The sequence below is a fragment of the Macaca nemestrina genome, chromosome X, assembly GCF_043159975.1.
Source record: "Macaca nemestrina isolate mMacNem1 chromosome X, mMacNem.hap1, whole genome shotgun sequence".
Classification (NCBI taxonomy): domain Eukaryota; kingdom Metazoa; phylum Chordata; class Mammalia; order Primates; family Cercopithecidae; genus Macaca; species Macaca nemestrina.
In genome coordinates, this window is record NC_092145.1 from 112,197,697 (window position 1) to 112,214,205 (window position 16,509).

At 44.1% G+C, this 16,509-nt stretch overlaps 1 protein-coding gene across 1 annotated transcript; it reads right to left on the bottom strand.

Annotated features, from left to right (window-relative positions):
- Positions 1–212: 212 nt before the first annotated feature.
- LOC105493885 (putative protein SSX8) lies at positions 213–11,288 on the bottom strand. Its single transcript, XM_071089332.1, has 8 exons — positions 11,143–11,288; positions 9,109–9,197; positions 8,539–8,653; positions 7,760–7,855; positions 5,867–5,916; positions 3,759–3,894; positions 1,273–1,377; positions 213–809 (listed from the first exon to the last, which is right to left on the bottom strand). The coding sequence occupies exons 2-7, from the start codon at positions 9,175–9,177 to the stop codon at positions 1,277–1,279; spliced, it is 567 nt and encodes a 188-aa protein (XP_070945433.1). The 5' UTR covers positions 9,178–9,197; positions 11,143–11,288; the 3' UTR covers positions 213–809; positions 1,273–1,276.
- Between the last annotated feature and the right edge of the window lie 5,221 nt (positions 11,289–16,509).

Sequence of the window (16,509 nt, forward strand, 5' to 3'; positions counted from 1 at the left end):
CAGGAACATCTGTCTGCCTTGTTCCCTGATGTCTCTCCAGCACCTAGAACAGCGCTCAGCACGAGTAAGTACTCATTAGGGTTTTGTTGAATAAATGACTCCTTTGATGCAGCAATTCCACTTCTAAGAATCTTTTCTAAAGAAATATTCACACACGTGCATAGAGCTGTGTGCACAGTAATGAGAGGAGCAAACAACTGGGGAACGTTTGCAAATGTTTATTAACTGTCAGCGACTGATACAGGAAAATCGGATGAGGGAAGTACATGATGAACAGGAAACACAGTGAGGGGGGCTTGACCGGGATGCATGGCAATGGGAAAAGCAGATGGGAGATGCTTTCACTGGTACTTGGTGTGTGTGTGTGTGTGTGTGTGTGTGTGTGTGTGTGTGTGTGTGTGCGCGTGTGTGTGATGTGTAAATGCAGAGGAAAAAATCTGAAATTAAACACTCAGAACTGCCCTCAGTAGTCATATCTGGGGAGAAAGGAGGGTAGTGCTGTTCTATGCTGTACTTGCTTTCTGAGATAGGTGCATAGATACACAAACCGAAATATGCATTTAATATGTCTTGCTCAGCAATGAAAACGCTAGTATCTAACAGAATGGCACACTGTAAGAAAATACAATGGAAATGCTAACATCGAAGTCTTGGAACACTAAGAAAAATGACACTCAATTTTTCACTGTTGTGAACACTTGCTTTCACTTGCTATACAGCTGATGACAAGGGGTCCGCCGCCATGCCCATGTTCGTGAAAGGTCACCACGTTCTGCTTCTCATCACGGGCACGTGTCATATCCCCGAGGCTAAGGCGAGAAGAGAGAAGGAAGGTAAGTGACAGTGAGTTCCCAATTCCCAATAACTCAATCTCAACTTCTCCTGACCTGTAGAACCTGCACACTCTGATTCTGCCCTACCTCGGGACCTGCACACACCTTCCACGGTTCCTCGAACAGAACCATCCGCTCATGCCACAGTGACTTCCTCACCTGGTTTATCCATTCCTAGGCTAGAGGAAGATGTGGCCCACATATCAGGGCTGACGTGGGGTTTGGGAGTCCACAGCATCCTGTGTAGGAAGGATCACTGGATATACAGGATAGGGAGTAGAAAGAGCATGGGAAATCTCAGCATTCAGCCTCAATGATGTACCCCAGAAAATTATGAGAAGGGAATGATTTGGGGAACAAGTGACAAGATGGCATACCGGTACCGTAACAGAATAGCACATCTGCAGGGATGTGGGGGATGAGCCGAAGGTTCACTTACGGAGTTACTCGTCATCTTCCTCAGGGTCGCTGATCTCTTCATAAATCACCAGCTGCTTTCTCTCACGCAGTCTGTGGGTCCAGGCATGTTTCCCCCTTTTGGGTCCTATGATGGAGAAGAGTTGGAAGATGAGGGTTGGGTAGATTGGAGAGTGTTAGGCTCTTTTTTCTCAAAAACAGGAGATGCCTCCATGCTTCCAAGTGCCCATGGGCCTTCTTTATCCAGTTTTTCACATTCTCTGGCTTAGAGAGGCTGAGACCTTAGACCCACACCAATACACACCAAATGCCAATTAAAGTTTTAGCTTCTGGCTCCTTCCGTTGTGAGGTTTAGATTCCCAACATCTTCACTTACGGGAACATTCACCCATACCTCCTTTCATTCTGCCCGTATTTGCTAAGGGCACACAGGCATACCTTGTTTTATGGCACATCGTTTTTATAGTGCTTCGCAGATACTGCAATTTTCTGGGGGGAATTCTCACCAATTTTACACTTTTCCATTATTATTCTATCTGTTATGGTGATCTGTCATCAGTGAGCTTTGATGTTATTACTGCAATTATTTTTTTGTTTCTTAGTCTTTTAAAATAATTTTTGTTTTTTATTCTTGTGGGTACACAGTAGGTGTTTATACTTATGGGGTATGTGAGATGTTTTGATACACGCATGCAATGCGTAATAATCACATCATGGAAAATAGGGTATCCATCCTGTCAAGCAGTCATCCTTGTGTTACAAACAATCCAGTTACACCCTTTTAGTTATTTTAAAATGTACAATTAAGTTATTATTGACTATAGTCATGATGTTGTGTATAAATGTTTTGGGGGTACTAGGAACTGTGCCCACAGAAGATGACGAACGTAATCGATCAATGTTGTGTGTTCTGACTGCTCCAGCGATGAGCTGTTCCCCATCTCTCTTCCTTTTCTCGGGCTTACCTATTCCCTGAGACACAGCAATACTGAAATTAGGACAATTAGCAACCTTACAATGGCTGCTAAGTGTTCCAAAGAAAGGAAGAGTTGCATGTCTCTCACTTTAAATCAGAAGCCAGAAATGGCTAAGCTGAGTGGGGAAGGCATGCTGAAAGCCAAGACAGGCTGAAAGCTAGGCCTCTTGCACCAAATAGCCAAGCTGTGTATGCAAATGAAAAGTTCTTGAAGGAAATAATAGTATACACTGCAAAGGAAAAGTTCTTGAAGGAAATAATAATACGAACACTCCAGTGAATAGAAGAATAAGAAAGCAAAACAGCCTTACTGCTGAAATAGAGAAATTTGAGTGATCAGGATACAAGATGAAACCAGCCACAACATTCCCTTAAGCCAAAGTCTAATTCAGAGCAACACCAAAACTCTCTTCAAGTCCATGAAAGCTGAGAGAGGTGAAGAACCTGCAGAAGAAATGTGTGAAGCTAGTAGAGGTTGGTTCATGAGGTTTAAGGAAAGAAGTCGTCTCCATAACATAAAAGTGCAAGGAGAAGCAGCAAACCCTGATGGAGAAGCTGCAGCAAGTTATACAGAAGATCTAGCTAAGATCACTGCTGAAGGTGGCTACACTAAACAACAGATTTTCAATATAGATAAAATAGCCTTTTTATTGGAAGAAGATGCCATCTAAAACTTTCACAGCTAGAGAGGATTCACTCCAACTTTGAAGGAAGTTCTAATGTGGGTAAAAGCTATCCAATAGCATCACATACTACAGAGAAATCTTTCATGAAAGGGAGAGCTAATCGATGTGGCAGATTTCATTGTGTTCAAGAACCTGCCACAGACACTCCACCCTTCAGCAATCACCACCTTGATCAGCCAGCAGCCATCAACACCGAGGCAAAACTCTCCACCAGCAAAAAGTTGTGACTCAATGAAGGCTCAGAAGATTGTTAGCACTTTTTAACAATGAATTATTTTAAAATTAAGGTATGTACATTTTTACACATAACGCTATTGCACATAGTAGAGTACACTATAGTGTAAACATAATGTTCTTAATGCACTGTGAAACAAACGGAAAACAATGTGTGTGACTCTCTTTATTGCAGTGGTCTGGAACCGAACCTGCAATATCTCTGAAGTACACCTGTATTGGGTATCAGGCATTGAGCTGAGTAAGATATGATCCCAGGTAATCACAGATAGAATTGCTTGAGCACCTTTCACGTCATCAGGCCTTCTAGATTTAATTTAACGCCTCCAAACAATTTATGAACTATGATTCTTTATTTCTATCTTATGGACTAGGAATCTGGAATTGAGAAAATTTGGAAGACTTGCCCCAAGTCACATGGCTTTTTTAATATGGATGACAACTCCAGTCTGTGTCTCTGGAAGTCATGTCTAATGTCTCATTTGGAGCTGGGCGAGCTCCTCAGCCCAGCCTGGACCAGATTTGTCTGGGATCCATGTCACATATTCAGTCCACACACCCGAACATAGCCAGGGAAGCCAGAGGGCTTGTTCCCGAATTGATTCCTCTTACCAGATCTCTTGTTAATCTTCTCAGAGGTATTTGCGTTTCCCGGGGGGCACAGCTGTTTCCCATCGTTTTGTGGGTCAGATGTTTCTGGCACTCCCTTTGAATCATTTCCTTCCTCTGCTGGCTTCTTGGGTATGATCTTTATAATGTGAAGGTCACAGATAAACAGTATCAGTCACATTTCTATAGTGCTTTTGAGCTTACAAAGCGTCTTCACATGCATTACCTTAATCAATGTTCTCAACAATGGTGCCAGAGTTACACTTACCTAAATAAGAGAAACCTGGGAGATCAGAAGCAAAAGGAATGGCCTAAACGAATGGGGTTTCCAGGGCTAGAATGCTTATCTTCACACTCTTTTAAGACTGACACTGGTGCAAACATCAGAAATCTCCATGTCATTGAGAATGTGGTACACAGAAGCTTTGGAGAAAAATAGCATTCTACGAATTCTCAAGGTCTACGAAAGGAAGAGCTTTTATAAGATATAAGGGATCCCATGTAAGCTTGTAGACAGCTGCTGGGAGAGTAAATGTAAAAACATAAGAGAGGGGACAAAACACTGCTGGGAAAGGTATTGTGGGGAGATGAATACAGGGAAGGGAGAGGGAAAGAAATGATTTGCTGAAATTAATCTAGGCAGCAAACAAAGCAGTACCAGATATGGCATAACACCCTACCAAGCCGCCAACACTGAATGTGGAATTCAGTGAGGTGGTGCCCATATCAGTTCTGGTTACATTGGGATGTGTTACTGACTAACAATATTAAGCTGCTTTCTTCTTCTTTTGGAGGGGGACAAAATCTCGCTGTGTCACCAGGCTAGAGTGCAGTAGTGCGATCTCGGCTCACTGCAATCTCCCCCTCCCTGTTCAAGCGATTCCCCTGCCTCAGCCTCCCGAGTAGCTGGGACTATAGGCAGACGCTACCACGCCCCACTAAGTTTCATATTTTTAGTAGAGACGAGGTTTCACCATGTTGGCCAGGATGGTCTCAATCTCTTGACCTCGTGATCTGCCCACCTCAGCCTCCTAAAGTGTTGGGATTACAGTCGTGAGCCACCATGCCTGGCCCTTAAGCTACCGTTTACTCAGCTTCCTCACTTATGAAATAGTAAATAATACATGTAAAACAGACTAAGGGAAAGTCCTCTCTGAGCTTGTAAAGATTGTTCAAATGTAATAATAATAACAATGAATACCTTTCTGGATCCTTCTTTGAATTCGTTCTCCACACTGGCAACCCAACTCCCAGATGCCTTTACCATCTAAACCAGAGTTGAATCTGCACTTCTGGAATCACTCATTCAGGGGCCTCTGAGGGATCCCCTGGGCTGGGACTGGGGCTTCCCAGATGCCCCAGGTACAGACAAGGCCCTCAAGGAGCTCAAGGAGGGGCCAACAGTCAAAGCGATTCCTAAGCCATGTGAGTGAGCGGCCTCGGTAATAGAGGAGGGGCCAGCTGCTCCTTCCCGTTGCGAGAGTGGGTGTCTCAATGGAAGCACCAGCAGGCCTTATGGGGTAAAGCCCTAGTGAGCAACATCTGAACTTCATAAACAAATACAAATGTGAATGAGCTTTAAATGGCTTGGAGCTCTAGATTAGAGTACCACTGCCACTGCACCTCAGGAAAATTATTTAACATCTCTGTACCCTGATAGCCTCATTTTATTATTAATTTGCTGATAATTATGATCTATAACACGAACTACGATTCTTTACTTCCATTTCATGGACCAGGAATCTGGAGCTCAGATAACTTAGAAGATTTGTGCCAACAACATGGATTTTATATGGACGACAACTGAGGTGTGTGATTCATTACTATTTGGAGATAATAACAGAAACGTCATAGAGGTCTTCTTATGGATTAAATTAATTAATCCACGTGAACTGCTTAAAAAAGTATCTGGCGACAGTATGAAAACAAAAGAAGTATTAAGGATCACAACTCTTAGTATTATCAAGCCGTTGATGCTACATCAGGTGTTGTGATAGACATGGGGAGAAGGAGGCAATGAGGGCATTTTTGATATGCTCTCACTGTTACCAGTGTTCACATCCATGAAGGGACAAAGGTTCTCTAGTCCTTTAGATTTGAGAGATACTCACCTTCGGGATGATTCTCTGGAGCTTGCCAAAAGTCATCTGAGGACGTCCAACTGAAAGAGAATACATCAGAATTTTTGTTTGTTGGTAAAGATTTCCAAACTCTAGAGAGACTTCTGTCACATGAGGGCATTCTGTAGCAGAGGGTTATGAGTCCACTCACTGTTGAGGAGTTATTTCAGATTTGTTTCTGAATTATGTTTAGTCATGGTTGGTGCATTTATCTGTGGCATCAATTCAGAATTTTCCATCTCATGGTTTATCAAATGGGGGTTAAACCCCATCACAGTCTCATCTTATGTCATTACGTATCTTTTACTTTTTCCCAAATAATTAAATTGATTGGGAATCTGAACTGTATCCACTCAAGATGTGCAACAACTAAAAATCACTGTACACTTCAAATGGGTGAAGTGCACATACAATAAGTATGTCAATTAAGCTGTTAAATTTGAAATGAACCATGGATGATTTAGTCCTGTGGTTCTGAAATATTTTCAGTAAAAAGACACTCCTATAATGTCAAAAACTTGGCAGATGCTCAAGCACTGGATTTTCAGATCTCTTATAGTGATGTGGGAGATGGTAGATTCTGGCCTGTTTACTTGGGCAGTAATAGGTCTATTGGAGACAGTTTGGACATTCTGACCTTGTCTTATGATTGTATTGTCAGAGCAGAAGACCAAGTAAACACATATGTTCCCCTAATAGTCCTGAAGTGTACAAAGATCTCTACCCAAGAACCTGTCTTTTTTTCACCCTATGTTATCTTTGCTCACTGACAATTGGGAAAGCTCTCTGTGTTGGATGAGGGATCACTCTTTCAAACTCACTTCCAAGCTCATCACGGAGAATTAGGGTTGTTTGGGAATGAGAAGACTATTTGGTTTTAATAAAGTACAGAGAAACAGTGTTCTTTATTACACAATGTGTTCATCACCCTCTCTCTTAAGATATTTATCCAGTATCTACATGCTGTTAATGAAACAATCTCTGGAAGTTTTTGGCGGATCTACACTTTTAACATTTTCTTTTTTTTTTTCACTTTTAAAATTTTCTTAACTGTCCTTTGATTCATTAACAATGTTTAGCAAGAACAGCATGTCCTTTAAAAAGGAAATATTTCAAACACACAGAAAAGAATGGGGAATAATGTTGAGTTCAGTCCCATCTCAACATTACCCCATGACTATGTTAGATCTGATTTATTTATTCAGAATGTTAGAAACACTATAAACGGGCCGGGTGCAGTAGTTCACGGCTGTAATCCCAGCACTTTGGAGGCTGAGGCAGGTGGATCACCTGAGGTCAGGAGTTTGAGACCAGCCTGGCCAACATGGTGAAACCCTGTCTCTACTAAAAATACAAAAATTAGGTGGGCATGGTGGCAGGCACCTGTAATCCCAGCTGCTCAGGAGGTTGAGGCAGGAGAATCGCTTGAACCTGGGAGGCAGAGGTTGTAGTGGGTTGAGGCTGTGCCGCTGCACTCCAGCCTGGGTGACAAGAGAGAATCTCCAGTCCAAAACAAAAACAAAAACAAAACAAAACACACTATCAACAAGTCACGGCTGAAGCTGTCTGTGCAGCACTCACCAATCCCTGCCCCCTCCTTCTCCATTTACAGCCAGTCTCCTCAATTTGATGGCTTTTTATTCACATTTATGTTTTTATGTATTTACCATTAACTTATTATCCATGAAAATACATATTACTGTTTTGCATGTTTAAGAATTTTATGAATGGCCTCTGTAGTTAACTTTCTGTATTCAATTTTTTTTTTTTCACTCAACTCAGATGTGTATGAGGGAACAAATGCCAGAGGATCTTTCCCAAGTAGCTGAGTTGAAAAGCAATTGGGCTTCAGGAGACCTTTCCAGCCACTTCCCATCTACTCACCCTGATTCCTGTGGTTACGGTCATTATCAGAATCATTCCCCTGGAAGTCTGTGGCCTGTTTATTATGCATGAAAGGTGGGAGAGTGACATTGAAACCTAGAAAGAAGCAAAATGTTTATTCCTTAAGACACAAACTTAGGCCTGACATGGTGGCTCATGTCTGTAGTACCAGCACTTTGGGAGGCTGAGGTGGGAGGATTGCTTGAGGCCGGGAGTTCAAGATGAGCCTGGGTAACATAGAGAGACTCCCATATCTACAAAATATAAAATAAAATTAGTTGGGCATGGTGACATGTGCCTGTAGGCTCAGCTAATCCATAGGCTGGGCAGAAGGATTGCTTAAGCCCAGGAGTTCGAGGCTGCATTGAGCTATGATTGCGCTACTACACTCTAGCCTAGGTGACAGAGTGAGAGTCTGGCTCAAAAAAAAAAAAAAAAAAAAAATTAAAAGAGAAAGAGAGAGAGAGAGAGAGCCAAGCCGAGAGGAGGAAGGTAGGGTGGGAGATGTGCTGTGATGCCACAGAGACAGTTGGGTTCATCAGAACAGACGCCTAAGGGAGAGAAAAGTGCAGGGTCCAGGTACAAGCTCCACCATGGTCAGTCCCTGCCCTCAGCCCTGACAGGATACAGAAGAGCAGAACACCCAGAAGCTGCCTTGTGATTTTTTCCTTCACAAAAGGAAAATGTGGGGTGCTTTCTGCAGCCTAAGAAGTAGCCTAGGCAGGAAAAGTGATGCTCATGTATCCCCAGACTTGTCTGTTCCTAGAACTTTCTGTTACCTAGTTTAGTCATGGCCTCATAGTTTCTCTTCATGTACACATAGCTGATTTTCTCCGAGTATTTCATCTTTTCCCACTCTTTCTTAGAGAAGTACTTGGCAATATCATCGAAGGCCTACAAAAAAAAAAAAAAAAGAAAGAAAGAAAGAAAGGAATTTTGGCAGTGACTCAGCTAGGCATGTCTGCCATTCAGTTGGAGCTGCTTCCTTGTGCTGGATCTGGGAAGTGGGGATGATAAGCTGTCCTGGTTGATGCCATGGCTAACTCAGAGACCATGGGGGACCTACCCTAGCTTCTCCCATGGCACACAGTAGGGCTTTAATGCTGCTGGCTGGCTCTCTTCCCACCTTCCAGAATGGACTGAGAGTCGCCAAATGTAGTGCAGGGTCACAGACTTGTCTCCAGGGATTCTAGGTGATGACAGAGTGAGGGTGGGAGGCTCCCAAGGGTCCAGATCTCCCCAGAGACCCTGCTCCTTGTTCCCAGTACCTCTGTCCTCCCCTCCTCAGAAATTTGGTCACCCTACTCTGTTCCCTGGACCACTGCTATGCCCCCTCCAGATCACCTCACCTTGCTTCTCTTCTTTGATGTTTTAGCATTATCCCTGGGTCTCTTTGCAAAGGCGTTGTCTCCATTCATGGCACCAGGAGCAGTCTGACCTGCAAGAGAAACAGTGTGAGACCTTTGGTCCTGTGGAGGGAGAAATCAGTGAAGGCCGGCCACACTCAGTCACCTGGAATCAGTTGTTCCTTTTCTCCATTGGGAGCTTATCTGTCCCTGAGTAAGGACATGGGGAGTAGTCGGATGAAAACAGGGAGCCAGGAGTTTCTGGGAGAAGTATTGATTGGGATGACAGGTTTCCTATGGGCAAAGCAGTCTTGAGTCTTTGGGAGGGGGTTAGCCAATGTCGTTAGTAGTTTCCCTGGAGCTAGGCTTACCCTGAAAGATGTACAGACCCTTGTTGGGGAGGCAGGGACGTGACTGTGTAATTTTATTGAGTGTGGGCATTCTGATGCCTCCACTCATTCAATAAAGGAAGGGAAGTGACTCCCAGAGATAACACGGTCTCTTTGGTAATGGATCTGATCAGGCAGAGGGATGGGGGGGGTTCTGTTCCGTTGAAGAGAAATGACCTTCGCTAATATGAACAGATTTAGAGGCTATTACTGGGTTACCTGTAAATTTTTAGAAGGAAGAGAGCTAGAATCTCCGAGACTACAAGAGCCCGCCATCCCTTAGAGAGAATGTGGGGCATTTCAAGTTGCAGCAAGCGGCCAGGCGCAGTGGCTCATGGCTATAATCCCAGCATTTTGAGAGGCCGAGGCATGCAGATCGCTTGAGCCCAGGAGGTTGAGATCAGCCTGGGAAACATAGCAAAATCCCTATCTCTACAAAAAAAAAAAAAAAAGAAAAAAGAAAAAAAAAACGCAAAAAAATTAGCTGGGGGTGGTGGCACAGGCCTGTAACATCTCAGCACCTTGGCTGGCCAAGGGGGGCAGATCGCTTGAGCCCACAAGGTCGATACCAGCCTAGCCAACCTAGCAAAACCCTCTAGTAAAAAAATAAAATAAAATAAAAAGTATTGGTGGGGGCAGGGTAGTGCTCACCTGTAGTCCCTAGGCTGAGGCAAGAGATCTCTTGAGCCCAGGAAGTCGAGGCCAGCCTGGCTAACATAGCAAAACCCCACTTCTACTAATAACAATAACAACAACAAAAAAAAAAACAGCATGGGCGAGGTGGTTCCTGCCTGTAGTTCTGAGGCCGAGGTGGGAAGATGGCTTGAGGCCAGGAGGTCAAGCCCAGCCTGGCCAACATAGCGAAACCACGTCTCTACTAAAAAGAACAACAACAATAACAACAACAAACTAGCAGGGGTGGAATGGCACACATCTGTAGTCCTGAGGCCAAGGTGCAAGGATTGCCTGAGCCCAGGAGGTTGAGGCCAGCCTGGCCAACATAGTGAAATCCGGTTTCTACTAAAACCAACCAACCAAACAAAAGGGTGGGAAGGGTCGTGTACTTCTGTAGTCCTAGGGCCAAGGTGGAAGGATTGCTTAAGCCCAGGTGGTCGAGGCCAGCCTGGCAAACATAGCGAAACCATCTGCACTAAAAAAATGAAAAATAGAAAATATTAGTGGGAGCAGGTTGCTGCCTGCCTGTAGTCCCGAGGCCGAGGCGGGAGGACTGCTTGAGCCCAGGTGGTTGAGGCCAGCCTGGCCAACATGGCGAAACTGTCTCTACTAAAAAAAATGAAAAATAAAAACTATTAGTGAGGGCGGGGTGGTGCGTGCCTGTAGTCCCGAGGCCGAGGTGGGAGGATTACTTGAGCCCAGGCAGTCCAGGCCAGCCTGGCCGACATAACGAATCCCCGTCTCTACTAAAATACAAAAATGAAAAAATATTTCCAGGGGTGGGATGGCACAGGCCTGTAGGCGCGAGGCCGAGGCGGGAGGCTCCTCCATGATGATCGCCCTGAAAGGCATTAGTTGTCTTTCAGTCCTCAAGATTTTGGGAAGCCCAAGCACTTGAGGCCCCTACGGAGGCTTCCTCCTTTTCTATCTGCCCCCATTGGCCCATCTAGGGTGTCCCTTCAAGAGAACCTACCTCAGAGACAAAGCAGTGGTGGCGAGGTCGGCAGCAGTTGGCGACAAAGTGTGGCTGGAGGAGGAGAAAATATTCTGTGATGTCACTGCCCCAGGATGATGGACCAATCAGGGCAGTCAGTGAACTCCATCTGGCCAATTAGAAGTCAGAACAGTAGGCGGGACAAGCCAAGCTGACGTGGGGTCTCTCAGTCCAGGCTCCAGGGACAGAACCTTCTCAAAGCGAGGGCAGAGACTCTGATTTTCCCGCCTAAAGCGTCCCCTGGGATTGGCTACTCCAAGTTCAGAGTACCATGCTCTGATTTTCTCTTTAGATTCTTTCAAAATCAGAGTATGCATGGGCTGATTTTACCTTTCCATTTTTCCTATCCCCCCCACCACCCCCCGTGGTGCATTTGTTATCCAGTTTTAATAAGCAGTGTATACGAAGCAAGTCGCCATCTCAAATCCTTCCTGTCAGTTTCTAACTTTTTCATGTATGGGATTTTTCCTAGGAACTCTTTACTAACGTAAGAAATTTGGGCCGGGCACGGTGGCTCACTCTTGTAATCCCAGCACTTTGGGAGGCCACAGCTGGTGGATCGCTTGAACCCGGGAGGCAGAGGTTGCAGTGAGGCACGATCACGCGGTGCACCCCAGCCTGGGCAACAGAGCGATACCCTCTTTTCTCTACACACACACAAAATAAAATTAGCGAGGTGGGGTGGTGTGCCTGTAGTCCGTTACTCAGGAGGCTGGGTTAGGAAGATTGCTTGAGCCCAGGAGTACGAGGTTGCAGTGAGCCATGATTCGGCAACTGCTGCCTACCTGGGCCACAGAGCAAGATATTGTCCAAAAAAGAGAGAGAGAGATAGAGAGAAAGAAAGAAAGAAAAATTTCAATGAGTCAGTCCCAGTGGCTTATGCCTGTAATCCCAACACTTTGAGAGGGTGAGGCAGGAGGTGGAAGGATCACTTGAGGCCAGGAGTTCCAGAACAATCTGGGATACATAGTGATACCCCCATCTCTACAAAAAAAATTTTTAAAAAGAAATTTAAACTAAAAAAACTCACTTCTATATATGTTTTTTTCTAAAAGACCAAAAAACCAGAAATATATTTTACCCATTGATATGAATAATATTTATAATAATAGTATTAAAAAGAGTATGTAATTAGGGCCCACTGTGTTCATCAGGGAGCTCATAAGTCAATTTGTCTAAGAAGTCTCCCTTTCCCCCATCCCTAGCACCTCCAACAAGTCCCCATTCCTCTCTAGGCTTTCCATGTACAGCCCTGATCTCTCTAAGATCCCCCCAGGATGACAGGGAGCTCCCTTAGGGCAGGGACAGGGCAATGGCCCTTGAGCCCAGCACAAAGCCCTTTATGTGCATCTTCCCATTGATTTTCACAACCTTCTCTTGAGTTAAATACTATTATCATCCCCAGTGTGCAGATGTTGAGACTGAGGCTCAGAGAATTAAGCAGTCTGCTCAAGGTCAGTGGGTGACACAGCTGGGATTCACCCAGAAGTTGAACTGAGTCCAAAATCTGTGCTTTTATTTATGTATTTATTTATTTTTAATTAAAATAATTTCCATAATCTTATCTCAAATTGTAATCCCCACGGATTAAAAATCCCAGTGGGGGAGGTTTTCCCCTTGCTCTTCTTGTGACAGTGAGTTCTCACGAGATCTGATGGTTTTATAAGCGTCTGGCATTTCCCCTGCTGGCACTTCTGTCTCCTGCCACTATGTGAAGAAAGTATTTGCTTCCTCTTCACCTTTGGCCATGATTGTTTCCTGAGGCCTCCCCAGCCATGTGGAACTGTGAGTCAGTTAAATCTCTTTCCTTTATAAATTACCCAGTCTCGGGCAGTTCTTTATAGCAGCATGAGAATGGACTAGTGCATGGCTGCATCACTCTAATCTCTATCTCCATGGTCATTGCCTTTGTTTGTTTTCTGTTACTATAATGGAATACCACAAATTGGGTAATTTATAAAGGATAGAAGTTTATTTAGTGTACAGTTCTAGAGGCTAGGAGTCCAAGAGCATGGCATTGGCATCTGGTAAAGGTTGTGCCATGATGGAAGAATGAAAGACAAAAGCAAGTGCAGGAGACAGACAGAGAAAATGTGGCTAAACTCCCTTTTATAACAAGCCCAGTCTCGTGATAACTAATCCAATCTTTTGATAATGGCCTTAATCACTTCCTCACAGCCCCACCTCTTAATATTGTTACAATGGCAATTACATTTCAACACAAGTTTTGGTGGGAACATTCAAATCATGGCAGTCATACTGCCTTCTTCTCTTCTCCCTGTGTCAGAAATCCCTACCTCAATCTGATAAGGACATTCAATGTTACATTTAGGGCCCACCCAGATAATCCAGGAGAATCTCCCCATCTCAGGATCTTTAACACAATTACGTTTTTCTTTCTTTTTTTTTTTTTTTTTGAGACGGGGTCTCACTATGTCACCCAGGCTGGCGTGCAGAGGTGTGATCTCAGCTCACTACAACTTCTGCCTCCTGGGTTCAAGCAATTCTCTGCCTCAGCCTCCCGAGTAGCTGGGATTACAGGTGCTTGCCACCATGCTCAGCTAATTTTTGTATTTTTAGTAGAGACAGGGTTTCACCATCTTGGCCAGGCTGGTCTTGAACTCCTGACCTCGTGACCCACCGGCCTCGGCCTCCCAAAGTGCTGGGATTACAGGTGCGAGCCACCACACTTGACCAACATAATCACTTTTTTTGTTGTAAGTTAACACTCACAGGTTCCAGGGGTTACTATGTGGCTATCTTTTGGAGGGGCATTGTTCAGTCTACCACAGTTTGCCCTCTGGCCCCCGAGGATTCACATCTCTCCCACATGCAAAATACATGCACCCCATCCCCAAATCCTCAAATGTCTCAAACCGTGCAACATTCGCTGAAGTCCGACATCTTATCCAAATAAGATCAACTCAGAAGTACCAAGTCTCCTCATCTAAAACAGATATGGATGAGACTCTGGTTATGAAACATCCTGGGGCAAAATTCTCCTGCTGTGAATTCGTGACACTAGAAAACAAGTTATCTGTTCCAAAAATACAGTGGCGGAACAGGCGTAGGATAATAGTTACAGATGTTTCCATTTGAAATGGGAGAAAATGGAAGAAAGGAAGGAGTCGCTGCTTCCAACCATTTTGAAATCTAGCGGAACAAATTCCATTTTGTTTCAAGGACTCAGAATAATCCTCTGTAGCTTGAAGCTCTCCCCTCTGGTCCCATAGCCCTCCTCTCAGAATGTATGTCATAGTGATTCACACCTTTAGACCAGCAGGTCCTTTGTGGATCTTTCCCAGATAATATCATTTCTATTACCAGCTATGGCTGAGCATAGTGGAAGAGCTCCTTGAGTCACGTGCCTAATCTCTTCAGCACTAGCAAACATGTCCCCATTCTTGACTTTCTCTCTAGAGCATACCTTCCTGATAGAGCATACCTTCCTGACAGTGCCTCTCCTAATTTTAGTGTCTTTTGAAATCTTGATAGGCTGAGAATTTCCCTGGATCCTTTTTGCTTAAGAGTCCTTTCCTCCGTTTATCCCTTTCCTCTAACATTTTACTAGTACTTGGATTGGAGTCCAATATAAAAATGAAAAATTATGGGACTAAGACTGGGGGTAAAAAATGATGGAATGTCTAGGCAAGTTGTTGAGGGTTTATGAAGGAAGAGCCTTGGAAAAGGAGTCTTACATATGATCAGAGTAGTTGGGATTGAAAATAAATTGTTTATCAGTTTTTCTAAAAATTGAACATTAGTGTCAAGGGTGCACTGAAGCAGGGTGAGTCTGCTCCTCTAGGTTTGAAATAGGTTTTCTTAACATGTTGATCTGTTTTTCTTTTAAACAATCAGTAAAAAAAAATGGGGATTTTGTGTTTTAAGATAGTTTCCTGACTGCGTTTATTAAGTTTTCATTTTTGTTTTTGTTTTTCTGAGATGGAGTGTTCCTCTGTAGCCCAGGGTGGTGTGCAGCGGTGCGATCCAGCCACTGCAGTGAGCAAAGTTGCTCACTGCACCTTCCACCTCCCAGGTTCAAGTGATTCTTGTGCCTCAGCCTCCCGAGTAGCTGGGATTATAGGTGCCCACCACCACGCCCAGCTAATTTTTGTGTTTTTAGTAGAGACGGGGTTTCACCATGTTGGCCAGGCTTGTCTTAAACTCCTGTCCTCAAGTGATCTGCCCTCCTTGGCATCCCAAAATGCTGGGATTACCGACGTGAGCACTGCACCCAGCTATAATTAGCAATAGTATAATAAATTTGGTTTGTACAATGGTTTTGAATGAAGATCCCAAGCCTAGAGGCCACCAACTAAACAAATCAAAAGATAGTGGGGGAAGTGAATGAGGCCTCTTGTAGTCTTTGGGTAGCATTTTAGGACTGGGTTGAATTAAAGCAGTGTGCCAACTCTATAAAAGGGACCACTAGTTGAAGTAAAGGATTTAGGGATCAGGGTCTGTCAAGTGAAAAATGTAGACATTAAAGGGTAAGAGTCTCCTTATGATATGAAGACTTATTCTGACATCTTGGGAAAAGCTGTCTACAGTGTGGAAACATCAACTTCTCATCCTGATTTGTCATTTGAATATCCCTGGTTATGGCATTGGACAGTTTGGTGAACTTTTTGTGTGGTCCATACATCAGGTAAGAAACTTGTTCTTTAAAATTTATGCAGTTTTATCTTATAGGACTTGTAAATAAAAAATAAAATCCTAAGCCCCCTGCCCCCAAGCATCTGAATGGACTTCCTCCTCAGCCATGGCTCTTTTAAAATTTAACCTGAGAGATGGTTTCAGGCCATGACAGGAAGTGGGGGTCAGACATGCCTCATTATACCTCTCTGGCATCAACATCAACAAAGACTTGAAGTCTGATAAGAAACATGTTGGCCGGGCGCAGTGGCTCACCCTTGTAATCCCAGCACTTTAGGGGGGTGAGGAGGGTGGATCATGAAGTCAGGAGATGAACACCATCCTGGCTAACACAGTGAAACCCTGTCTCTACTAAAAATACAAAAAAAGTAGCCGGGCGTGGTGGCACACACCTGTAGTCTCAGCTACTCAGGAGGCTCAGGCAAGAGAATCATTTGACCCGGGAGCTGGAGGTTGCAGTGAGCGGAGAAGGAGCCACTGCACTCTAGCCTGGCAACATAGCGAGACTCCATCTCAAAAAGAAAAAAAAAAAAAAACAGAACTTGTTACAACCTGTTCTCTCTGAAGCATAGTACCTGAAGTCTTCCTCTGCAAATAAGAACTTAAAAAAAAAAAAAAACTAAGAACGATTCACTTCACATAATCAACTTTCACAGTGGTTAAAGCAGAGTCCTGCTTAGCAATGAACAA

Coding starts and splice junctions, on each gene's coding strand:
- LOC105493885 (XM_071089332.1), bottom strand. CDS start 9,177: ATGAATGGAGACAACGCCTTTGCAAAGAGACCCAGGGATAATGCTAAA. Junction 7,856..8,538: donor TGAGGCCATGACTAAACTAG/GTAACAGAAAGT, acceptor GCTTCTTTCTAG/GTTTCAATGTCACTCTCCCA. Junction 5,917..7,759: donor CCGTAACCACAGGAATCAGG/GTGAGTAGATGG, acceptor ATTCTCTTTCAG/TTGGACGTCCTCAGATGACT.